Source organism: Rhinatrema bivittatum, chromosome 5 (assembly GCF_901001135.1).
Source record: "Rhinatrema bivittatum chromosome 5, aRhiBiv1.1, whole genome shotgun sequence".
NCBI classification, from domain to species: domain Eukaryota; kingdom Metazoa; phylum Chordata; class Amphibia; order Gymnophiona; family Rhinatrematidae; genus Rhinatrema; species Rhinatrema bivittatum.
This window is the reverse complement of record NC_042619.1, coordinates 241,847,629-241,874,397: the sequence shown is the minus strand read 5'-3', so window position 1 is coordinate 241,874,397 and position 26,769 is coordinate 241,847,629. Positions and strand designations below refer to the sequence as shown.

General features: G+C 44.6%; 1 protein-coding gene across 3 annotated transcripts in view; it reads right to left on the bottom strand.

The window, feature by feature from the left end:
• SCAF4 (SR-related CTD associated factor 4) overlaps window positions 1–26,769 on the bottom strand; it is a 428,510-nt gene that overhangs the window by 176,686 nt on the left and 225,055 nt on the right. For all 3 annotated transcript variants that reach the window (XM_029603599.1, XM_029603600.1, XM_029603601.1), the window contains 5 exons: window positions 17,416–17,589; window positions 9,209–9,300; window positions 8,231–8,421; window positions 492–592; window positions 218–331 (listed from right to left, as the gene is read on the bottom strand). In XM_029603599.1, coding sequence (XP_029459459.1) covers window positions 218–331; window positions 492–592; window positions 8,231–8,421; window positions 9,209–9,300; window positions 17,416–17,589 — 672 coding nt within the window. The remainder of the gene's footprint in view (window positions 1–217; window positions 332–491; window positions 593–8,230; window positions 8,422–9,208; window positions 9,301–17,415; window positions 17,590–26,769) is intronic.

The window sequence follows — 26,769 nt, the reverse complement described above, 5'->3', positions numbered from 1 at the left end:
GAGAGAACACAAGTTATAATAGGAATAGATTCCATTACAGCTGGGTCATTGTTTGCCTTGTACCTACAGCCAGCTTTGAATTAAAACATTAGCAGAAGAGTTATGCAGCAGTTTGGGGCTGAAGATTTAGCTAGGATGCCTGCTGGATGGAAGAAGAGAGGTTATTAGGAAGAAATATACAAACTGTTTGCATCTCTGTCATTTTGTCAAGTCATACCTTCATAGATTTCTGGTTTACTTTGTAGTTTCCACGGCTCAGTTTTTGTAATGCACGGAAAGCATCTTGTCTATTCACCATAACAATATAGGCACATCCTCTGGGAGGGATCATCTGTTCCACATAGGATAGAAATGTTATTATTCAAAATATTAAACAATGAAAAACTCCCTAAAATAATACTGGGAGATAAATGGTTTCTAAATTTCAAAGCAAAATAAGACAACTAAGTGCCTCTTATTCAAACCCGAAGAACAGTTCCATTTCAACTCACATTAATAGATTCGATTGAGCCAAATTCTTCTAAGAGACTTGCAACATCTTGTTGAGTGGTTCTTTTGTCCAGCTGTCCCACCCAGAGTGTAGTACTACAAACTAGAAAAGAATACATTTAAAAATAAGTCATCTCTTATCTGTAAACAAAACATATATTGGTTATGGCTAAAGTTAATGCATGTGTATAGACGTTTCCTAGAAGATTCTTCCAAAGTAAAGGAAAATTAGTTCTTACCTGATCATTTTCATTCCTGTAGTACCACGGATCAGTCCAGACCATGGGTTGAGCCCCCGTTCCAGCAGGTGGAGACAGACCAGAGTTCTGAGGCTAGCCCATATAAGGACGGAACCCACCCAGGAACCCTCAGTATAACCACTGTCAAAGCAGAAAAGGTATAAGATCAAGCAAGTACCAGGATAAATAGTAAATTTAATTTAAACCAACAAAATAACACAACAATTGAATGAACTGTGTAACTAAACGCTCTTGTTTATCTACCCCTGATCATAGCAAAGATGCTTCCGGTGCCTAACAGTAAATTCCAGAAAAATGATGCAGGAGACACAAATAGAGAAAAACCTGTAAGAAGGAAAAAACCAGAAAATAACAGGAACGAATTTGAGCGGACAGAATAAGAACTGGCGGGTGTCTGGACTGATCCGTGGTACCTCAGGAACGAAAATTATCAGGTAAGAACTAATTTTCCTTTCCCTGTACGTACCCGGATCAGTCCAGACCATGGGATGTCCCAAAGCTTCCCTACAAAGGGTGGGACCCAGACAGTCCCGCTCGAAGAACCTGCCGACCAAAGGAACCAAAAACTGGAGCCTGAACGTCGAGGCGGTAATGACGAGCAAATGTATGAAGAAATTTCCATGTAGCCGTCCTACAGATTTCTTGCGGCGATACCGATTGAGACTCCGCCCAAGAGGTCACTTGAGAACGTAAAGAATGAGCTTTTAGGCCGTCAGGAACCGAGCGGCCTTTGCAAATGTAAGCAGAGGAAATCGCAGCCTTTAACCAGCGAGCGATCGTAGCCTTAGAAGCTTGCTTCCCCCTGTTGGGTCCACTCCACAGGACAAACAGATGATCAGAGACACAAAAATCATTGGTAACCTCAAGATAACACAACAAGCCTCGCTTGAGATCGAGACGACGAAGATCGCTACCACCAGAGGCAGCGATATCCTCTGGTGAAAAAGCGGGGAGTTCAACGGACTGGTTAATATGAAAAGACGAAACAACCTTGGGTAAGAAAGAAGATACGGTCTTTAGGGAAACGCCCGAGTCCGAAAAACGCAAGAAAGGGTCTCTACAAGATAGAGCTTGAAGCTCAGACACTCTCCTGGCTGAACAGATAGCAACCAGGAAAACAGTCTTGAGAGTCAAGTCTTTGAGAGTGGCTTGACGAAGAGGCTCAAACGGAGCCGTACAGAGAGCTCTAAGCACTAAATTCAAATTCCATGAAGGACAAATAGACCGGACAGGCGGCTTTAAATGCTTAGCGCCTCTGAGAAAACGAACGACATCCGGATGAGAGGCGACCGGCCAACCTTCAATGGTGCCCAGGAGAGAACCAAGAGCTGAGACCTGAACACGCAGAGAGCTAACCAAAAGACCCTTGGAGAGACCACGCTGAAGAAAAGAAACTAAAACCGCAACAGAAGGCGAGCAAGCCAAAACACCCAACTCTTCACAGACTTTTTCAAAAACCTTCCAGACCCTAACATAAGTAAGGAATGTTTGTTTATTTTATTTATTTATTATTTTTATATACCGACATTCGATCTCAATTGAGATATCACACCAGTTTACATTCAGGTACTGTATTTCTCTATCCCCAGAGGGCTTACAATCTAAGTTTTTGTACCTGAGGCAATGGAGGGTAAAGTGACTTGCCCAAGGTCACAAGGAGCGACAGCAGGACTCGAACCCTGGTCTCCTGGTTCACAGTCCACTGCTCTAACCACTAGGCTATTTGATTGTTTGCGAGCCCTGAGAAGGGTGGCAATAACTTCATCTTTATATCCTCTGCGTCTCAAACATCTCCGTTCAAAAGCCATGCCGCTAGACAGAAGCGATCCGCCTGGCCGGAAAATACGGGACCCTGCTGCAGAAGATGGGGCAGATGACCGAGACGAAGAGGTCCGTCCACCGAGAGATTCACCAGGTCCGTGAACCACAGCCGTCAGGGCCACTCAGGAGCCTCAAGAATGAACGGACCGCGATGGAGTTCTATTCTCCGAAGAACCTTCCCCACTAATGGCCACGGTGGGAACACGTAGAGAACGTCGGAGGGCCAGGGAAGAACCAACGCATCCACCCCTTCTGAACAATGCTCCCTTCACCGGCTGAAGAACCGGGGAGTCTTGGCGTTGGCTAGCGTCGCCATAAGGTCTAGGTGAGGGGGACCCCACCTGCGCACGATTAGATCCATCGCTACGTCTGATAACTCCCACTCGCCGGGATCGAGATGTTGACGACTGAGGAAGTCGGCTTGAACATTCTCCTTTCCTGCTATGTGGGAAGCTGCCAGGCAATCCAAGTGCCTCTCTGCCCAGAGAAAAAGCTTGCTGGCTTCTAACGCCATTAGATGACTTCCAGTTCCCCCCTGTCAATTTATGTAAGCTACAGTGGTGGAATTATCTGATAGCACCCGGACAGCTCTCTGACGAATCAGAGGAAGAAAAAAACCTGAGGGCCAGGCGAACCGCTCGGGCTTCTAGACGATTGATGTGCCACTGAGACTGGGACAGGGACCAGAACCCTTGAGTCATTTGAGACTGGCAGACAGCTCCCCATCTGGAGAGGCTGGCGTTTGTCGTTACTATGACCCAAGAGGGAGTCAAAAGAGGCATTCCCCTGAGAAGGTGAGCCGGGGAAAACCACCATTGTATGCTGGCAATGGTAGAGTCGGAGAGAGGAAGAATCTCCTGATACTGCTCGGACATCGGCTTCCAATGGGACAACAATGCTTTCTGTAAAGGACGCATATGAGCAAACGCTCAGGGGACAAGATCGATCGTGGAAGCCATGGTCCCTAGAACCTGGAGGTAATCCCACGCCGTGGGAAGAGGTAGAGACACAAAAATGTTCAACTGATCTATCAGATTAATTGTCCGCGAGTCTGGAAGAAAAACTTTCCCAATCAGAGTGTTGAAAAATGCGCCCAAAAATTCCAGCTCTTGCGAGGGCCGAAGAGTGCTTTTGGAGTAGTTGATTATCCAACCGAGAGAAGTGAGAAGGTTTAAAACTCTGTCTACCGCGAGCGCGCAGAGAGACACAGACTTGGCCCTTATCAACCAATCGTCCAGGTAAGGATGGACTAAAATCCCTTCCCGACGAAGAGCTGCTGCAACAACTACCATGATCTTGGTAAAAGTGCAGGGAGCAGTGGCGAGACCGAACGGGAGAGCCCGAAACTGGAAGTGCTGACCTAGGATCTGAAAACGAAGGAACCTCTGATGTTCCTGACGAATGGGGATGTGAAAATAAGCCTCCTTCAGATCTAGGGAAGCGAGAAATTCCCCGGGACAAACCGCTGCAATTACTGCTCGCAGGGTTTCCATCTTGAAACGGGGAACCTTGAGGGCCCAATTGACCCTTTTGAGATCCAGAATGGGGCGGAAGGAATTGTCTTTTTTGGGAACGAAGTAAATTGAATATTGGCCGGCGACCCTTTCGTGTACCGAAACCGGAAGAATTGCCCCCAATACCTGAAGTTTCAACAGGGTGTGACAAACCGCAGGCCGCTTGGAACGACCGCAAGGGGACACGATGTAGAGATCCGGCAGGTGTCTGGCAAATTCTAATGCGTAGCCACGTTCTATCACATCGAGGACCCAGAGGTCGGATGTGATTTTGGCCCACTCCTCGAGAAACACGCCCACCTAAGTTTCGTGCGGAGGAATGGACCAGCCGAATCTCATTGGGGTGCTGACTTAGTGGTAGTGGACTGCTGATGGCCATCTCGGAAACCTCGACGGCCACAAAAGGAATGGGACCAAGACTGTGACCTGGATACTCCTCCCCTGGGGAAGGATCCACAGGCCCTGTTACCGTAACGGTGATTCCCTCTGAAGCGAGAACGAGTCGGGGAAAAAGACTTCGACTGTTTGGGACGGTCCTCTGGTAGCTTATGGACCTTGTTTTCCCCCCCAAGGACTTAATAAGCTGTTCCAGGTCCTCACCAAAAAGCAACTTGCCCTTAAAAGGAAGAGTGCCCAACTGAGCCTTAGAAGAAGCATCAGCGGATCAATTGCGTAACCAGAGAAGACGTCTGGCAGATACCGCTGAAACCATAGCTTTAGTTGGACCTGAAGCAAATCACATAGTGCATCCGCACCATAGGCTATAGCACCCTCCAAACGTTCAGCTTGCTCAGGCTCTGCGGACGGGAGGTCCTGGGTGCTGAGTAACTGCTGCATCCACCTAAGACTTGCCCGCTGCATGAGACTGCTGCAAATTGTCGCCTGGACACCAAGAGCTAAAACTTCAAAAATGCGTTTCAAATAAAATTCAAGCTTACGGTCCTGAACATCCCGTAATGCTGTAGCGCCCACTACCGGAATGGTAGTGCACTTTGTCACAGCTGTGACAGAAGAATGCACCTTAGGAATTTTTAACATGTCCAGGCAGTCCTCAGGGAGCGGGTAGAGTTTATCCATAGCTCTTCCGACGCGAAGACCCGTCTCTGGGGACTCCCATTCCCTGAGGAGGAGCAAGCAATGCATAGGATGAAAAGAGAAAGTACGCGGTAAGGCCTTAAGTCCCGCCAGGACCGGGTCTGCGTTTGGCATCATCGCTGCCGCCACAGAATCATCTGGGGGGGGGGGGGGGTATCAATTCCCAATTCCTGAAGAACGAAGGGAATAAGAGGCTCCAGCTCCTCCCGCCGAAATAAGCGCAGGACATGGGGATCATCGCCCTCTAAGGGGGGGGCAGTGGAATCATCATCCCCTACATCAAAAGGGTCCAAAGGAGGCTGGGGGGGTGTCCCGGGACTACACAAACCCTAATAGGGCCCTGAGGGTCCAGAACAACCTCAGGGGAAGGCACCGGAAAATTAGGAGGGCTTGGAAGGGGGGGGGATCCACCTCCCTCTGTAAACTGGCCAGGTAAGAATCATGCATTAACAGAACAAGTTCTGAGGAAAAATGGGCCCGGACCGAATTGTTTACGGGGGAGGGGGGGGGGTCAGAGCCAACACCCCGAGAGCCAACCGGGCTCAAATCGGGGGGGGGGGGGGGGGGGGGGGGGGGGAGGGGAGAAATAGAGTCCCCTGCTCCCGGAGAAGCAGGAAGAGAATGTTCAGAAAAACCTAAAATGGCCACCGCTCCCACGCGATCCCGGGACGAAAACGGCCCGCAGCACGTCGGGGAGTCCTTCCCTGCAGTTTAATTGCTGGCAATTCGAGAGAGGAGCCTTCACCCCCTGAAAGGCATCTAGAACAAACCCCCTCGCAGGAGACTCGGGAGGCCAACTCTCCACAAGCAACACAGCAAAGTGGCCGCGGCATGAGGAAGGAGCCGCGAAACTAATGAGAATCAGCTGAGCTGGGAGCCCCAGAGGAGGTAGGCGGGAGATTGAACCCAGCTCTCTCCTCACAAATAAAACTGCTGCCTTTTTTTTTTTTTTAAACAAAGGAAAGAACTGTAAGAATAAAAAAATTCAATAAATAAATCTCTGTGAACTTTAAAGTAGAAAATTATTTTATTTTATTCACAGAGTCAGGGGAATGTAACTCTTCCCTGAAAGGCACAACCGAGGAATGGGCATCTCGGGGCACGGCAGCAGAGCAGTGGGGAGGAGGGACTGGCACCACCAGTATCACCCACACAGGTCACTGGGAAGGGAACCTAGGCTGATAAATATCAAGGGGCAAAGCCCCCCCTAGGAACCCCAAGAGCGAGGGAGACAAAAGTGTCTACCCTAACACAGGCAGTCAGAGAAAAAAATTCCGTTTTTTGTTTTTTTTTTTAAATATATAAGCAGCAAATTAAAAAGGTACTTGCGTGAGCTTGCCCCTAAGAAAGAAGAAACCCAGAGGGCAAGCTAATAGGGAACCAAAGGGTGAGCCACCTGCTGGAGACAGACAAAAACTGAGGGTTCCTGGGTGGGTTCCGTCCTTATATGGGCTAGCCTCAGAACTCTGGTCTGTCTCCACCTGCTGGAACGGGGGCTCAACCTATGGTCTGGACTGATCCGGGTACGTACAGGGAAACAGCACTTTAATCTCACCTTCAGCACATGACAGGGAGCAGGCATACAATAAGACTGGTATAATGACTGGGATGTATCACCTTCCACTGACTGAATTTAAAAAAAAGCACATCACACTAATTTAACAAAGATTGAAAGGGTTAAGAATTAATCCTGCACAAACTAGGCACAGGTGGTGGGACAGAGTGACCAGGTAAAGCACATTGGCAATAGCAAGTAGCAATGATTTGTTTTAGTGCCTTATTTCCTGCCTTATCTTTCCTGCCTTATCTTCTTTCCAGCTTGTTGCAAGCTGGAAAGAAGAAATTTCCTGCCTTATCTTCTTTCCAGCTTGTTGCAAGCTTCCAAGTTCTCTTACCCTGTTGATTGTAACTTTGACTCATTCCTATTGTTTATCCTTCGTTTACTTGAATTGTTACCCCAGTTTTACTCTTGTTATTTGTAAACCGATCCAATATGGTTATTGACTATGAAGGTCGGTATAAAAAACTGTTAAATAAATAAATAAAATAAATATTGCTCTTATATACCCCTCTGCATATTGCTTACCTCTACAAAAAAAGTAACGTAGACTAATATTTTAGCTCAACAGCACAGAAACTAGAAGAATCTTGCTATGTCAATTATCAATTGTATGAGTTACAACTTCAATGATAATCCAAATTTGGATGAAAATTGCGATTGGACCTATGATTATACTCAGGAACTTATAAAAGGCAATTAAGAAGTGCCCTGTAGATTAATGAAAGCATGTCCACATCTGCTAAGAGACGGAGAGATACTGAAGGGTTGAGGTCACTGCAGGGGTGTATCTAGGGTGACAGTTTTGAAACCTGCCTCCATCTACTAGCAGGGGAGCATATAACTCATTGGTCCTGAGTCCATCTGGCTACATGCTAGGAAAGAGGCAATTAAGAAGTGCCTGTAGATCCATGTACGATTCAGGTATGATGGCTTTTTTATTACATTTCAAGGAATCGTTTGACAAAGTTATTTGGACAAATTTTGGATATGTATGAGTGAAAACTTATCTTACTGGCTGGCCATAATCGGCTCACAGCTGAACTTCATTTAGTGGCAGCAGGAGCAGTGGAAGGAGCAAGTTCAGCTGCTGCCCACCACTCTGATAGGGACTGTCTTGTGGGCCAGCACATTCTGCTGATTCAGCTTATGCATGACATTAGGACAGCAGAATGTAAGTCCTCACAGCACCCACCTGCCTCCCCTTGAAGTTGGAGCCTATATTTTTAGCTATTTAAAGAACAGAAGGGGCCCTGAGTGATGTCCATGATGCGGAACACCAACTACATACTCAGTAATAGAGCATGCCAAAAGCTTCTCGAAGCTGAGAGGAAATCTCCACTGGCAAGGCTCTGTTGGATGATATCACCCACCTAGGACTTCGCATTCTGCTTGCCCTCAGAGAAAATCTTTTGCAATGAACGTGTATTTGTCCAAAACACAGATGATAATCCGTAAATATATCAAAAAGAAAGGTCAGAACAAAGACTCACCACTAACAATTTCAGATTTGATAGGAGGAAGACCTTTTAACCTGCGTTCTCTCTCTTTCTCTCGCTCACGACGTTCCTGTGACCGTGATCTCGGTGAATGCCGGCGCCTATCACGTGATCGAGAGCGAGAACGTCTGTGACGTGACCTTCGAGACCGGGAACCAGATCTAGACCTTCTCCTTTTTGGCGATCTATTGTTAAATGATAATATTCACACAAAGTAAAGATAACTGTTCATCAGACTCCTTAATGCACAGCAGAATATATTCAATTCTAATTTTCCTCAGACTTCCAAGGAATTAGCTTTTCAGATCACGCTATACTATAAAAATTATGTAAGCTATTTTGTGGAGGGGGGGGGGGGGGGGGGGCGGCAGTGGATGATATAAAGAGGTGCAATCAAAAGTAACCCTAAATCACCAATGGGGTCCATTCACAGCAGAAATTGGGGTCTCCCCTACTTTGAAATGGCTACGATCCAATCTCTTCTCTTTGAGTACAGGGCATAGTCCCTGCCCCTCCTGCTGATGGTACTGTGGTGTCTTCTAATAGAAGAGCTGCTGTGTGAGAGGGAGTAGCGGGGGGGGGGGGGGGGGGGGGGGAGAAGGATGTCATCTTCTAAATGGATGATATTTGTGTGTAGATATGGCAGGGAGTATAATTTTAATGTTATTCCCCTAATCTGTAATGCAGTCTGTTCCAGCTCCTAGTGAGAATGAAGGAGAGTCAGGCAGTAATAGGAATTTACATTGCTGTATTTTTATGATTGTGTATTTGATGTTTTAAACTTATAGTAGGCCTGGTAACACATAAAAGTAACATGCATTGGGAGGGCTTAGCTTACAGAAAGGTGTGAAAACACATTACTCAAAATTGCAATTGACAAAATCAAAAAGGAACTACCTATTTTGATCTCAGTAATAAATGCATAAAGACTGGGTCCAAATTTGCACCCAGAACACATTACATCATGCTCACCTGGATGCAGATCTGGACCTGGACTTCCTGTTATCGGGAACATGTTGCTTCACTTCTTGAATGCATGGCTGTTCAACTTCCATAGATATTTCCTAAGACAATACAAAAATATCTTCAACACAAAAGGCAAAATAAATTTTTTTTTATTTAGAAAGTTTATATACCACTTCCTTGGTTCTGTAAAGGAAGCTGCCTAACAATATAAAATTAACACTACCACAAAAAAAAATTTACATAAAAAAAACTTCACATAACACAAATGTTAAAATCCACAGAAGTCTGAATTGAAAACTTATTCCCCTTGCTCCCCACACCCAGGTTATTCCATCTAAAAATTATTTAGCCATACAATTTGTACACAAACTGGGAAGCGCATATTAAGGAGAAATTTAATTTTACTGTTAATTTCCTCTCTTTAAATGCTGCTAGACCAGTCCAGAGATGTGGGTTTATTCCATCCTAGCAGATGGAGACAGAGGACAACTTTTATTGTGTGACATCACTGGTATTTACAGCAGTTCAGCCCAAACAGCTAGTATATCTACGTCAAAGCAATGAAGCAGAACAAAAACTGCCTCTAAAAACTTTAAATCTATAAAAACCTTAAAAAATAAGATCCTTCAAGAAAAGCTTTCCCCCCACAAACCCCACCAGGAAAGAGAGAAAGAATATAAGACAAAAATGACAGAGGATACACCTCAAGCTCTCCTCACAAAGAGAAACTGAATACTTAAGTAAAACCCAAGGTTTACCATATTAAAACACAGTGTAGGCCTAAACTCCCAGGAAAATTCTAGACTGGTCTACCAGGATTCAAGGAAAGAAAGTTAACAGGCAAGACTGAATTTCTCCTTCCTTATCATGCTAGACCAATCCTGGTGTGTGGGAAGTATCCAAACCTAACACAGATAGTAAAAAGTTAGGACCACCTGAGAATGCCTGCTCCAAAGACTGTCTTCCTCCTTGGCATGTAAATTCAGCTTGTAGTGTTTAGTGAAAGAATGTAAGGAAGACTAACTAGCCAACTTACAAATATCTTCTCTGGCAAGGACCACAGACAGACAACCAAAAGAGCAAGCTTGTGCTCTTGTAGAATGGGCCCCAAGGGACCTCCAGAATCTGGCCAAGTAACCTTAAGAAATCATCTCTCTAATCCACCTGGACAACAATGACTTGGATGTCACCTGCAGAATATTCTAAGTTAGGGTTACTGAAAAGATAAGGCTTGCAATTCTGAGATACTTCTGGCAGAACAAATGGCCACCAGAAATTTCATCTTTAAATGATAGTTCCTTCAGAGAGGCATGCTTAAAAGGTTCAAAAGAGGAACCCACCAGAGCTTGAGAACCATATTAAGATCCCAGCGTGGGACCAGGGGCAAACATGTTTCACACACCTAACCCCACGAAAGCAGCAAATAAATTTCAGGATGGGAAGCAACCAAGAGTCCCTGGATGCTACCTCTGTATCAGAAAATACCTCAAGTTTCAAAAAAATGTAAGGCCTTTATCCAAATCTCTCTGCAAAAAGTTAAGACAGTGAAAATATCTGATCACCAAGGCAATACCAACTACTCACTACAGCAAGCCTCAAAAAAGTGCCAGATCCATACAAAAGCTAGTGAAGTGTAATCCTTACAGACGTTCAATACAGTAGATATTGCTGTTAGGAATATCCTTGTGCATAATTGCAGGCTTTCAAAAGCCAAGCCTTGAGATAAAACTCAGATCCTCCATGAGGATCAGCCCTTGAAGTAAGGTTTCCAAACCAAAGAGAATTGACCTGTAAACTTACTAGATCCACATACCAAGCCTTCTTGGCGAATCTGGAGCCACTACTATAGTCGATGAGCACTGAACTTCTATCCTTCCTATCAGGGAGGATAGGATCTTTCCTATCAGGGAGCCACGGATGAATCAGAGTATTGATTCCTCTGGAGCTGCGCTCCTTCCAACAACTGAAGAACCTTACACCCTTTGAATTCGTGAGTTGCCAGAAGATCCATGTAAAGAAGTCCCCACTGATTCACTATCCTGAAAGACTTTTCAGTTCATTCTCACTCAACTTTCTTGACAACTTTCTCCTGCTCAGAAAGTTGGCCTGGATACTCTCCACTCCTGCAATATGAACTGCTGAAATTTGCACAATATTCCACTCCACCCATCGGAACAATAGATTAATCTCCTTAGCCACTTACAGGCTTCAGTTGCCCCTTGCCTGTTCATGTAAGCTTCCACCTGTGGCGTTGTCCAAGAGAACTCAAATTGCTCTCCTTTTCATTAAGGACAGGAATGGTAGCAAAGCTAGCCCGATAGTCCTGGTTTCCAATCTGTAGATGGACCGTGAAACCTCCTCCTATAACAAGAGTCCTTTAACAAGCTGCCCTGAAAGTGGGCTCTCCAGCTCACCAAGCTTGTGTTCCCTTTGCCAGATCTCAAAGACTGCCCACCAAAATAGGGTTCTGATTCTCTGACACCAGGAGGGGAAGACTAACTCCACTGTCCTGGGAATATGCAGATAAGTGAAATTGGAGCAAGACCTGAAGAGACAGCATGTAGACCCTAGCCCACAGAACCAAATACAAGCTGGCCACCACAGAACCCAGAATCTGAAGGTAATCCCAAGCTCTAGGGGCTTCTTGAGCGAGAAAGGCTTTCACCTGTATCATGATTTTGGCTACTCTTTCCTGTGCCAGATGAATTCAGCTGTCTGGTATTGAAAAGGGCTCCTAGATATTTCAAAGACTGGGAAAAAACTAGACTGCAAAATTCCCTACCCAACCCAAGCCTGCCCTTATTAACAAATTGTTGAGATATAGTTGGACCAAAATATCTTCCTTCCACAAAAAGATCACAACCATCACCTTGGTAAAGGTCCTTGGTGCTCTGAGAGACTGAAGAGAAGCGCTCTGAACTGGAAATGCTTTCCCAAGATGCAAAAGCAAAAAATAAAAGACCTCTGATGCTCTGCCCTGATGGAAATATGAAAATAAGCCGCCAAAAGATCCAGGAATGAAAGGAACTCATCCTACCTTACAGCCACATTTATAGACCAGGGTGTTTCCATAAAGAAATGGAATACGTGAAGGCCTCTGTTGACACACTTCAGAACGAGAATAGGTTTGTCTATAGGAACCATCCTTGGGCCTCATGCAACACCAAACCATGGCTTGCAAACACTGAAGTCTTTCCAAAGTTGCCTCTATCACCACTCTCTTGGTGCAACTGAATCCAGAGCTCCTCTAGATAATTCCTCCAAAAATAGTTGCCCCCTTCCGCTGATGATAGGCAGCAATGGTGTTGAGATGCACTTTTACCAATGATCTACCAACAAACAGTCCGATTCAGTACGGTGCGCTCAGGCCGAGCGCACCATTATGTTGAGGGCGCTATTAGTTTCGGGGGGGGGGGGGGGGGGGGGGGGGGGGTTGGACGTGTGTTTTCGACGCGCTATTATTAACCCTTATACAGTATGGGGTAATAATAGCCCTTACTGTATAAATGGAAGTGGCAGGCTTTAGAATCATCAAAAACTAGGTTCAGGTTTAAGAACATAAGAAATTGCCATACTGGGTCAGATCAAGGGTCCATCAAGCCCAGCATCCTGTTTCCAACTGTGGCCAATCCAGGCTACAAGTAACTGGCAAGTACCCAAACACTAAGTACAAACACTAAGTGCAAACATAGAAACATGACAGCAGAAAAACACTGTATGGCCTATCTAGTCTGACATCCAAACTAATTAATCTTTACAATTCCCATCGCACCCCCAGAGATCTGCTGTATTTATCCCATTCTTTCTTGAATTCAGATATTGTTTTTGTCTCCATCACATTCACTGGGAGGCTGTTCCATGCATCCACTACCCTGTCTGTAAAGAAATATTTCCTAAGATTACTCTAAGTCTACCTCCTTTCACTCTCAGATCATGACCCCTTGTTTTAGAGCCTTTCTATTGAAAGAGGCTCACCTCATGTGCATGGAAACCTTTGAGCTATTTACATGTCTATCATATCTCCTCTATCTCACCTTTCCTCTAGGGCAGTGATGGTGAACTCCAGTACCCGACTGAGACAAACAGGCCAGGTTTTCAGGATATCCACAATGAAAACCTGGCCTGTTTCTGTCACTCGAGGACAGGAGCTTGCCATCACTGCTCTAGGATATACAGGTGCAGAATGAAGTCTACTGACCATTTTCAGTAGCCACCCTCTGGACTGATTTGGAAGGCATGGTCTCCAGAATTACACACAGCATTCCAAATGACGACTCACTAAGGACCTCTACAGTAGCAACATCATATCCCCATTTTCTGCTGACCATGCCTCTCCCTATGCAGCCAAGCATCTTTCTGGCTTTTGCCATTGCTGTAGCCACCTGTTTTGCCACCTTGAGCTCAGATACAATTAATCCCAGATCCCACTCTCTTTTTGTGCTTAGAAGAATTTCACCTCCAAGTTGTACCTATCCCTTAGGTTTTTGCACCCTAAATGCATAACTGCATTTTTTTAGTATTAAGTTTTAGCTGCCAGATCCTAGATCATTCCTTGAGCTTTGCTAAATCTCTCATTTTTTCCACATCTTCCTGGCTCTCTACCCTGTGGCAGATTTTAGTATCATCGACAAAAAAAAAAAAAAAAAAAACCTTTCCGGACATGTTTTGCTTATGTTGCTCACGAAAATGTTGAAAAGAACCGGTCCAAGGACCGATCCCTGAGGCACACTACTGGTAACTTCCCCCTCCTCAGAGTAAACTCCATTTATGACTACCCTTTGTCACCTCTTATTCAGCCAGCATCTAGGGCAGATTATATGCCTCCTCTGCGCCATCGTTCTACAAACTGTGGCTTCTCTGGGTCTAGCAATTCCATCAAGGGATTCAGTTTCGATTTTTTTTTTTTTTCAACACTCGCGTAAATACTGCACTATGTTCAGCCGGTATGCCCATATATGAGCACTTAGCATAGAACTCTAGAAACCTTGCTTCCCAAAAGTGTCCTCTCGCAAGTCTTCTTGGCTTGCTTCAGAGCCAACAACCAACCAGAATGGTGAGGAATATGGATTACTCCAAAACCAGAGGCTGGTTGCACACTGTACTTCAATTCGAATTTTCCAGCTATAAGCAGGCATGTGGAAAGATTTTACCAAATTCTGGTTGGAGATACTGGAGTAACTTGTGTACTGGGATTGCCACTGAATCTGCATGAAGCCTAAAACTGCTATCCTCAGATCTGCCTCCATCCTAAAGTTGATGCCAAGCATATCTGCCAATTTATCCAGAAATTTAGAACAAAGATTTTTTAAGGGAGATGAATATTATAGAACTGGACAGCGTTTTGAGGAAGGGGGGAACTTTTCCTATAGGACGGACTCCACCTTAACCAGAATGGAACCAGGCTGCTAGCACTAACTTTCAAAAAGGAGATAAAGCAGCTATTAAACTAGAACAAGGGGGAAAGCAGACAGTCGTTCAGCAGTGCATGGTTCAGAGGAATGTACCTTTGAAGGATACTAATAAAACAGGAGAGTTAGGTCATCCCAACAGAGGTTCCAATAAAAGCAAAAGTAGCCAATGAGCCTATAAGTAAAGAATCACTTGAGCTAAAGAATTCCAAAATTATCCATATCAACTGAAAAGAAGGTTGTTAATACAAACAAAAAATGCACTTGCAAATGTCTGTAGGCCAATGCCAGAAGTCTAAGAAGTAAGATGGGAGAGCTAGGATGTATAGCAGTACAAATTATACCGCAGTGATAGGGAGGATCAACTTGGCGGGGCTGTAGCACTTTATGTCCAGGAGGGTATAGAGTCCAACAGCATAAAGATCATTCAAGAGACTAAATTTTCAGTAGAATCTATATGGGTAAAAATCCCATGTGTGTGGAAGAGTATAGTGATAGGAGTATACTATGGTCCACCTGACCAAAATGATCGAACAGATGATGAAATGTTAAGAGATCAGGGAAGCTAACGAATTTGGCAGTGCAGTAATAATGGGAGATTTCAATACCAAATATGAGAATTATCTCTATGTATAAACCCACGATTTGTATAAACAAAAATCAGATACGTGGTGTTATGCTCTTTATATTTATAAATGCTGTATCTCCTCAAATTTTCTTGAATTCAACATGAAATTAACATGAATTTAATGATATTGAATTAGGGACCATCATACCACCCACTGTGCTTTTCAAATTAATACTTGTGTTTTGCACTATGATGGGTCTTCTTTAATCATAGGTCCAGAAAGTCTGATATTTAAAGCGAAACTTTTTTGCTTTTTAAATTTTTACTTAAAATATAGATGATGTCACTTCCCTTAAGTAGATGTCAGAGTCAGTGGTCTGACACCTACTCTCTTAGTCCGGTGCTCCTCACTTCGCTCAGGAACCAGACTTAGCTGACTTCCTTAATGCAGTCGCACCAAATGCTGCTGTAGGGGACTAAACAATGAATTTAGAGTTCTTCATAGTCTCGGGTTGAACGCCGAGATAGAAAAATGGCGTCGGGTCTGAAACTATGAAGGACTCTAAATTCATTATTTAGTCGCACTTCGCTCAGGAACCAGACTTAGCTGACTTCCTTAATGCAGTCGCACCAAATGCTGCTGTAGGGGACTAAACAATGAATTTAGAGTTCTTCATAGTCTCGGGTTAAACGCCGAGATAGAAAAATGGCGTCGGGTCTGAAACTATGAAGGATGGTGGTGGTATGATGGTCCCTAATTCAATATCATTAAATTCATGTTAATTTCATGTTGAATTCAAGAAAATTTAAGAGGAGATACAGCATTTATAAATATAAAGAGCATAACACCACGTCACTGATTTTTGTTTATACAAATCGTGGGTTTATACATAGAGATAATTCTCATATTTGGTATTTGAAATCTCCCATTATTACTGCACTGCCAAATTCGTTAGCTTCCCTGATCTCTGGCCAGGTCTGAATGAGAAAGTCGATCCCCAGGGATCACTGATCTCTTCTGCAACTGAAGAATTGAGGAACCTTCACATTGTGAGATGCGGCCAGCAGGTCAATGGACGGGAGACTCCAGAAATCTACTGCTAGCTGAAAGGTTTTGGACATCGCCCATTCTCCTGGATCCAGGCACTCCCCGCTTAGAAAGTCTGCTCTGATGATGTCTTTTTCTGCGATGTGGGAGGTTGAGATCATCTGTAGATGTATTTCCTCCCATTCCATAAGGAGATCTATCTCCTGTGACACTTGCTGGCTTTTGGAACTAGCTCAGAAAAAGTGCCTACACAACTCTGCACCTCCTTTGTGTGACTATTTCTTCCAGGTAAAATTAGAATACAGACGGTCAATGGGGTAAAATGGCGCCGCACCAAACCACGTGCAAGATGGCACCACCGCGGCCTGCCACGTGGAATGCCCACCAAGTCTGAAGTGGGGCCTAGCCCATCCGGGGGGTGGGGGGGTGGGGGGGAGCTCAACCCACTCGGAAATCCCCTTTCCTTGCCCTAACGGGATCGGGAACGTTGTCAGTATGGCACGCTGAGCAAGGAGTCAGGAGGAAAAACTTACCGAAGCCCTCCATGTCTCTGAATCCGAGTTCTTTACTTACCTGGGCTCAGCTCTTACCAGCTGAGTACAGAGATGGTCTCCAGCTGTGGGAGGAGAAGGCATAGGTTGTCACTGCCATGCTCTGCTTCTTGCACCTGCTATCTTTCAGGTGCTTCAGCAGCATAGTCCATGCCAGGAACCAGCTACCAGACCAAGGCACACCTCTGAGGGATCTCGGAAATCATCTTAGGAATTCTCAACTGGGGGAGGGACCATTAGGTATCACCACAGGGAAGGCACAATCCACATCTACTAGGAGACAGAGATACTGAATGGCTGAGGTCACTGCAGGGGTATATCTAGGGTGACATCAGCTTTGAAATCTGACTTTGTCTCCATCTGCTAGCAGGGGAGCATATAACCCATTGGTCCTGAGTCCATCTGGCTACAACACTAGGAAATTCACCTTATAACCAATGCCAGGTCCAAAATTGGAAAGGCATTCCATTTGCACTGAAACAACAGGGTCATGTCCAAAACTAAAACATATGGATATTAACAGACCACATGTATGGAGGGAAGAAGAAAAAAAAAAAAAAAAGGGCAAAAGAAATAAACTCATTTTTCTTTGGTGTGAGATTAGGACTGACCTAGCAGCCAGTGGTGCAAGAACTCACCTGTAAATGATGTGCTTTCTGCACATGCAATGGCTCACTCTGAGCAGTGAATGGAGTTTGGAAAGGCTGTGGAACAGGTGGTGCTGGCGCTACCATTGTTGGCACCATGGGAGGATATGGGGGTGTCGGCAGAAGTCCAAATCCAGGCATTTGTCCATTAGGAGGAAGAGGGGCCTTCAAAAGGAAGCAAGACATTTTTATTTTCTCTGATAGAATTTAAAAGAGCTATGAAATAAAAAAAGTCTGAAGATTTATTTGTAACTTTTCTGCTATAAACCAGATTCTAAACTTGGGAGATCTGTAACTCCTGTGCTTTCAAACATAGTAACTTCTGTTCTGTAGTTTACTTCATTCCTGAGCAGGTGGTATTTAAACGTTTTGCAAGTGCCTAAGCAGCTACTTCCACTATCATGAATATAAAGTGTATCACTACTTACTATATGACACAGGGTTGGAAAAATAGCATCTGCTACTTTCCCAGGTCTGTAACAGGAAAGCAAAATTGCTTACCTTGTAATAGGTGTTATCCCAGGACAGCAGGATGTAGTCCTCACATATGGGTGACATCATTGATGGAGCCCTATAGCGGAAAACTTTCTGTCAAAGTTTCTAGAAACGTTTGACTGGCCCTGTGAGGCCACTGAGCATGCCCAGCATGCTATGATATTCTCTGCCACAGGGGTCTCTCTTCAGTTTCATATGTAGCAATAAGCCTTAGCAAAAACAAAATAATAAAACGTATCGGACCCAACTCCGCGGGGTGGCGGGTGGGTTTCGTGAGGACTACATCCTGCTGTCCTGGGATAACACCTATTACAAGGTAAGCAATTTTGCTTTATCCCAGGACAAGCAGGATGCTAGTCCTCACATATGGGTGATTAGCAAGCTAGAGGCTGAGTCATTTGTAGTGAAGCAACAGAATGTATTGTTGTTGAAAATGAGGCAGCTGAAGATCACAGCAGATTGGATGTAGAAGGAGTTGGGATTAAACTGGAAACAAGTTCTTTAAGACAGATTGTCCGTAGGCTGAATCTTGTCGTCCTTGCTTGTCCAAACAGTAATGAGCTCCAAAGGTATGAAGCGAACTCCATGTTGCTGCTTTACATATGTCAAGAATTGGCACTGAACGATAGTGTGCTACTGAGGTTGACATTGCTCTTACCGAATGCGCCTTTACTCGCCCTTGGAGAGGAAGGCCTGCTTTTTCATAGCAAAACTGTATGCAATCTGCTAACCAGTTGGATAGAGTATGTTTACCCACTGCTTTACCCGGTTTGTTTGGATCATAAGATACAAAGAGTTGAGTGGATTTCCTGTGGACTGCAGTGCGGTCTAAGTAAAATGCTAGCGCACGCTTACAGTCCAAGGTATGTAAGGCCCGTTCTCCTTGGTGAGAATGAGGCCTTGGAAAGAATGTGGGTAAAAATTTTGGATTGGTTCAAGTGGAATTCCGTAACTAATTTGGGAAGGAATTTTGGATGTGTACGGAGAACCACTTTGTCATGTAGGAATTTTGTATAGGGTGAGTACGTGACAAGTGCTTGTAACTCACTAACCCATGGCTATGAGGAAGATAGTCTTCCATGTGAGAAATTTAACATCACAGGAATTCATCGGTTCGAAAGGAGAACGCATGAGTCTTGTTTAAGACCAGATTCAGGTCCCATTCTGTGACTGGTGGCCGAATTGGTGGTTTAAGTTGAGTTAAACCTCTCATAAATCTGCTGACAAGAGGTTGTATGGATATTGGTGCATCTCCCATCTTGTTATGGTAAGCTGAGATTGCACTTAAATGTACTCTTACAGATGAAGTCTGGAGACCAGAATCTGAAAGATGGCATAAGTAATCTAGTAGAGAAGTTGTGGGGCAGAAGGGATCAATACTCTTTTGCATGCACCACAAAGCAAACCTTTTCCATTTTGAAGAATAATTATTTTGTGTTGAAGGTTTGCGTGAAGCTATAAGCACTTGAGATACATTGGTTGAAAGATTGAGTGGTTGTAAAATCAAGCTTTCAACATCCATGCTGTCAGGGATAGGGATTGAAGGTTGGGATGGCACAACCAACCCTGATTTTGAGTTATGAGTGTGGGAGCTACACCCAGGCGAATTGGATCCCTGATCGAAAGGTCTAGAAGTGTAGGAAACCATACTTGTCGAGGCCAATACAGGGCTATGAGTATCATGGACCCCTTGTCCTGTTGTAGCTTCACTAGAGCTTTGGTTATGAGCGGTATCGGAAGATACGCATATAGAAGGCCTGAGTTCCAAGGGCGAGCAAAGGCATCCTTGGCTAGCTGGTGATTCTGTCTGTATACAGTGCAGAGTTTGTCCACTTTGTGATTCAGGTGTGACGCAAAGAGGTCTATTGTTGGTTGTCCCCAACGTTGAAATATCCTGGTTGCTACTATGGGATCCAGGGACCATTCGTGTGGTTGGAACTGACGACTGAGTCAATCTGCCAGTACATTGTGAATGCCTGCCAGATAAGTGGCCCGGAGAAACATTGAGTGTGTTAGGGCCCAGTCCCAAATCTGTGCAGCTTCTTGACAAAGGAGATATGAGCCCGTACTTCCCTGTTTGTTGATGTACCACATGGCTACTGTGTTGTCCGTTTGGATCAGAACAGTCTCTTGTGTGAAAGGCAGTCCCTGAATGCATGCAGCGCATAACGTATAGCTCGAAGTTCCAGGAAATTGATTAGAAATGTTGCTTCAAGTTTTGTCCAAGTACCTTGGGTTTGGAGATTGTTTATATGACCTCCCCAACACAAGATGGATGCATCTGTAGTTAAAGTTATCTGCGGGACTGGTTGTTGGAAGGGTAGGCCCTTGGGCAAATAGTCCTTGTTCGCCCAAAGTAGAGAGGAACGTAGCTGGTGGGTTACTTGAATTGGAGAGGACAGTGGTTGAATGGCTTGGATCCATTGTGATCTTAAAGTCCATTGCGTTACCCTCATGGCTAACCTTGCCATAGGAGTGACATGAACTGTGGATGCCATGTGGCCTAGTAAGGTTAGAAACTGATGAGCTGTTGCTTGTTTCTCTGAGTGAATCGAGTTTGCCAGTGGGGAAAGTGTTTCTGTCCGATCCTCGGGAAGAAAAGCCTTTGAGAGGATGGTGTTCAATTCTGCTCCTATGAATTGAAGCAGGTGAGATGGGACTTTTGATAATTGATGAGAAAGCCCATGGAGTGAAGTAGAGTAATTGTTTGATTGAGAGAAGCCAGAGCTTCTCGTTGAGATTGACTTCTGATGAGCCAGTCTAAATAGGGAAAGACATGGTAACTTTCCTTGTGCAAGTGTGCTGCTATTACTGCCAGACATTTGGTGAATACTCTGGGAGCAGAGGCAAGTCCAAATGGCAGTACTCTGTGCTGGAAATGTTGATGACCCACCATGAAGCACAGATACTTGCGATGAGGAGGGAATATTGGAATGTGAGCGTAAGCGTCTTGAAGATCCAGAGAACAAAGCCAATCACCTGTTTGAATACTTGGAAGCATGGTGCGAAGAGAAACCACCCTGAACTTTTCTTTCTTCAGAAATTTGTTGAGATTTCTGAGGTCTAGGATGGGCCATAGGCCTCCGGTTTTCTTTGGAATGAGGAAATAGCGGGAATAGAATCCTCTGCCCTGCTCCATCCGGGGCACCGGCTGTACAGCCCTGGCTCTCAGAAGAGTGGATAATTCTACTTGCAATTGGATTATGTGATTTTCTGTTAGCGAAAGAGGTCTAGGAGGAGAATCTTTTGGAACTGAAAGGAAATTGAGTTGGTAACCTCGAGATATTATTGCAAGTACCTATTGGTCTGTTATTTGTAACCAATGGTTGTAGAAGGAGGATACTCAGCCTCCTACTGGAAGATCTGGATGAGGATTGAAGAGATGGCTTTGGTCTCTGGGAAAAACCTCAAAAGCCTGCAGCTGGTCCCGTCTGCGGTGGAGGTTGAGGCCTAGCCACCCTAGGTTGTCTGGGCTGAGCTCTTTGTTGTGGCCTAGTAGATCTGCCCTGTGATGCTGAAGGGTAATAACGCCTCTGTCGATAGAAGGGCCTTCTAGGTTCTTTTCTCTGAGGCCGACGAGATGACTGTGGATCCTGCGGTACCGATGAAAGTTGATGCAGGGTTTCTGTGTACTCTTTCAATTGAGCAACTGCATCTTGCACCTTGGAACCAAAAAGGTTATCACCAAGACATGGGAGGTCAACTAATTTTTCCTGGACTTCAGGCCTGAGGTCCGAGGCTTTAAGCCATGCCCAGCGTCTTGCACTTATTCCAGATGCCGCCACTCTGGATGCTGTTTCAAACCCATCATAGGCAGCACGGACTTTGTGCTTGCCAGCCTCAAGTCCTTTGTGAATAATTGCTTGGGCTGCTTCTTGATGTTGCTGTGGTAATGATGGTATAAATTCTTGCATCTGTTTCCACAGATTTCTTTGATATTGAGTCATGTATATTTGGTAAGATATTTTAGTATTTAACATGGCTCCTTGATAAACCTTTCTTCCCAGGGAATCCAAGAATCTGTGATCCTTTCCTGGGGGAGTGGAGGAATGTGGTCTTATCCTCTTAGACTTCTTTTGTGCGGATTCCATCACCACCGATTGGTGTGGAAGCTGTGTCTTTTGGTAGCCAGGAACAGACTGTACCAAATAAGTTGTGTCCATTCTTTTATTTACAGCAGGTACTGAGCATGGATGCTCCCAAAGCCAATGTTGTAAGTCCAGGAGGACGACATGGACAGGTATGGCTATTACTTGCTTTGGAGGATCCACACATTGGAGAACCTCCAACATTTGTTGCCTTGAATCTTTCTCTTTCACCAAGGTGAAGGATATGGTGTCTGCCATATCCTGGATGAAATTTGTAAAGGATAAATCCTCCGGTGGAGATTTCTTCCTTGGGTCTGGAGGTGAATGATCGGACATAAAATCTTCAGAGGAAGTGTCTGTATGCTCATCGTCCCAAGTATCGTATGGGATTGATGAGGAGATATTGGAGAAGATCTAGGTGGACGAGGAAGCCCTGAAGGACCTGGTTGCGAGTCATCGAGGGGTATCTCTAGGCCATTCTTTTCGGGGCTTGGGAGGAAGAGCACAGACTACTTCGTCAAACCTCTTCATTATGAGTTGATATAGTGCTAGTTCAGAATGCCCTGGGTCCCCAGGTGTCATTGGCATCGATGGCATCGGGTCCGGCATTGAAGATGGCGGTGTCATCGATGGTCATGCTGGTATCACTTTAGGCTGTGGTGCCGGCATCAGTGTAGGCACTGGCATCGACAGAATCGTCGGCATCAGTGTAGACACCGGCATCGGCAAAGGTGCCAGAATTGACATATGTTCCTTAAGGGCCTGGAGCACCGCTTGCCAGATGAAATCCGACAATTCCTGCGGAACAGCTGCTGCAGGCAGAGCAGCTGAACGCGGTGGCGGTGTCGATGCTCCTTCCACAGAGCCCTGTGGAGGTTCGACCACTGGTGTTTCTTCGTGAGGTAAAGGCCCCAGTGTCGAGGATAGCAGTGTTTCCTGAAGTTTTGGCCGCTTAGCGGTTGGTTCCTCTGGGGAGAGAAGTACCGCTGGTGTCGATGTGTGTCTATGTCGATGACTGTGTTTCTATCGGTGTTTGACCACTGACCTCCTCGATGCTATCGATGTCGTTGGCGATGGTCTCCCGACCCCTCTGGACGACGTTTTTTCAATATTATTCGTTTTGAGACTCCGGCCGGAGACGATTTTGTCGATGTCGAGGGAGAAGGCAAAAGCTGTAGATGGAATAGATGCTCCATCTTCTCTTGGCGAAGTTTTCTTCCCTTCGGAGTCATTTCTGCACATTTAGGGCAGGTTGTGACATCATGTTTGCCCCCCAAACAAAGGACACACTCGAAGTGTGGGTCTGTAATGGACATTGTCCGATTACAGATAGGACATTTTTTAAATCCGGTAGCCATTTTAATATTGACAGCCGTCGATGAAATGAGGGAAAATTTATGAGAGAAAAAAAAATTTACTCAAGGAGTAAAAACGAGACTACGATTACTCACTAGCCGGTGAAAACGTGAGAGATCCCTCGTGGGAGAAAATGAATGAGAAAATAAGTGACTTTTAGTCAGCAAAACACTGTGAGAAAACTCACAAGGCTCCAGCTCCGCGGTGCCTACAGCAGCGCGGAAAAACGAAGACTGAAGAGAGACCCCTGTGACAGAGAATATCATAGCATGCTGGGCATGCTCAGTGGCCTCACAGGGCCAGTCAAAAGTTTCTAGAAACTTTGACAGAAAGTTTTCTGCAATAGGGCTCCATCAATGTCGTCACCCATATGTGAGGACTAGCATCCTGCTTGTCCTGGGATAACATAAGATATGCCATCAAGCCCAGATTCCTGTTTCCAACAGTGGACCAATTCAAGTTACAGTACTTGGCAAGAATCCAAACATTAAATAGTAGAGATGTGAATCGTGTGATCGATCGTCTTAACAATCGATTTTGGCTAGGGGGGGAGGGAATCGGATCGTCGCAGTTTTGTTTTTTTAAATATCGTGTAAATCATAAATCGGGGGAGGGCGGGAAAACCGGCACACTAAAACAACCCTAAAACCCACCCCGACCCTTTAAAATAAATCCCCCACCCTCCCGAACCCCCCAAAATGTCTTAAATTACCTGGGGTCCAGTGGGGGGGGTCCCGGTGTGATCTTCCACTCTCGGGCCACGGGTGCGTTGATAGAAATGGCGCCGGCGCTACCTTTGCCCTGTCATATGACAGGGCAAAGGTAGCGCCGGCGCCATTTTGGTTCCTGTCCCCCGACGTCACGAGCGTAGGAGATCGCTCCCGGACCCCCAGGGACTTTTGGCCAGCTTGGAGGGGCCTCCTGACCCCCACAAGACTTGCCAAAAGTCCAGCGGGGGTCTGGGAACGACCTCCTGCACTCGAATCGTGTTGCTGTATTGCAAAATGGCCATACGGCCGGCGCCATTTTGCACGGCATTGCAAAATGGCGCCATGTAATATCCCATGTAGTTCCTATGAACCTGGTCTATCGCCCATCATGCTTTTCTTACCTCTGTTCTACTACAAAGGTCTGAATTGGATTCAATATTTTTAAAGACCATTTGAACATATTCTGCTACTAAATCTGATTTTGTGATTAGGAAAGCTTACTTTGGTTTCAATTACAATGCATGAACAGAATCAGCAATAAGCATCTAAAACATTCACAGAGGATAAATACAACAAACATCTATATTCATGTACACAAAATTCCCAAGCTGCATATGTTTGTGTATCTGGGAACATATAGCTGGAAGCATTTTTCCCATGCTGCAATTGAGATTTAGTGTACACCTCTAATTTTTAGATACAAGGTCAATGTTATTCACAATCTATGAACTCTTTTTTTCCTGCCTGGCTCCCATCTCCCTCCACAACAGTTCTAGCTCTCCTTCACACTACTTAAACAAAGAAAATTATTTCTTGGAAAAATAAAAGTTCTCAGGCAAAAAAAAAAAAAAAAAAAAGTCTTAATAAATCTGGTCCTCAAATAAGCAATTATCCTCAGTGAATACAGCATTTACTAGCACTTAATGCACTGTTAGGGGAGCTGGAGGGCCAAGATGACCTGGACAGAGAATTGCCAATAAATGTCCAAACTACAGAAAATTATTGTTACTATAAGATAAAACCTGTTGTATGGGGTTTTAAAGCATTTTTCAGAATTTTGTTTTCAGAAGCAGTTAATATGCTCCGTCCCCATATTACAATATCTAAACCAGGGCATTCTGTATAGGAACAAATACCTTGCATAGAGAATTTTGCATTTTATAATGCAACTCAAATGTTTTTGTTGTGAACAATACTGTATGAAAACTAAATATTAAAGAACACAAATAAAAATAATGAATCCCATTAAAAGTAGTAATGTTTGCACTTTGGTCAAAGGCACTTTAAGTACATACTTTTTACTTTATTATTTTTCTTTAAGGTAAAGTGAAAGATATCCTGAGATTTCATAACAATTTTGCTGCATCATAATGCCTCTTAATGTGCCTTGCCTAGGGTGAAGCCTGGAAGGGAATGACCACCCCACTAAATTCTGTTTACAGTGTAGCATAGCTATGAAACTATCGAGTGGCACTTCATTGTGATAGATTTCATGGCCTGAGCTATGATAAATGAAGGTAAACAAAAAAAAGGCAATTATCATGAATGCTTCCCCATCATTCCCCATTCCAACATTAAACTTCACTCCCCTTTAGCATAGAAAAATGCCATACAAGCTTCATGTCCCTGCCCTTCAAATTTCCTCCACAAACCTCACACTTTGCCCCTCCCTTTCATTTCCCTCAGCCCCATGAACAGCCTGATCTAAATTACTCCATATGGAATGGGGCATGAATGGTCTATGTACCCTATGAGATATAACAGCCAGTAAAAGCCAATAACATTTGATGCATATGAGGTTATTTGTAATTGTTACTAACACAGCTGCTCCAAGGAAGAATGAGGAATTGAAGAAATTACTTGAGGTTTAATTCTGCAAATATTCCCGAACCACATAATGGAGAAATTACTTACCTGATAATTTTGTTTTCCTTAGTGTAGACAGATGGACTCAGGACCAATGGGTATTGTGCTCTCCTGATAGCAGATGGGACACGGAGTCAGATTTCAAAGCTGACGTCAGCCTACATATACCCGTGCAGCATGCTTAGCTCTTCAGTATTCTCCTCGAAAAGCCAGTGTGGATATATGTTGCTTGATACTTGATTACACTTGAGTATACTTGATTAACTTTGAACAGATTCAACTGATTATATACATAAAAACTTTTTGGCACTGGAGACCGCCGGTGCGCTGAAACAATAAATGCCGACACCTAGGTAACTGCGGATGTCTCGAGATTGATATCCGAGGTTCTCTATTTCTGGAGCATCCGAGGGTGGGATGCTGAGTCCCATCTGTCTACACCAGGGGTCAGGAACCTTTTTGGCTGAGAGAGCCATAAACGCCACATATTTTAAAATGTAATTCCATGAGAGCCATACAATATGTTTAAAACTAAATACAAGTAAATGTGTGCATTTTATGTAAGATCACACTTTTAAAGTACAATAAGTTTCTGAAAATATTACACCAGGCCTTAAGACACCAATACATCTCCTATTAGGAAAACGGACCAAGTCAGGCTGCTATAGAGTCCTACACAGAAACTACACGCCAGCAGAAAACCTCACCTGAATCACGTGCTGTCCCTCACCTAACATAGAATAAAGAGACCAAAACGCATAACAAGAAGCATGCAGACAAAAACTGAATTGGAAACTGCAACAAGCCAGAGTCTCTGTATGCAGTGTAAC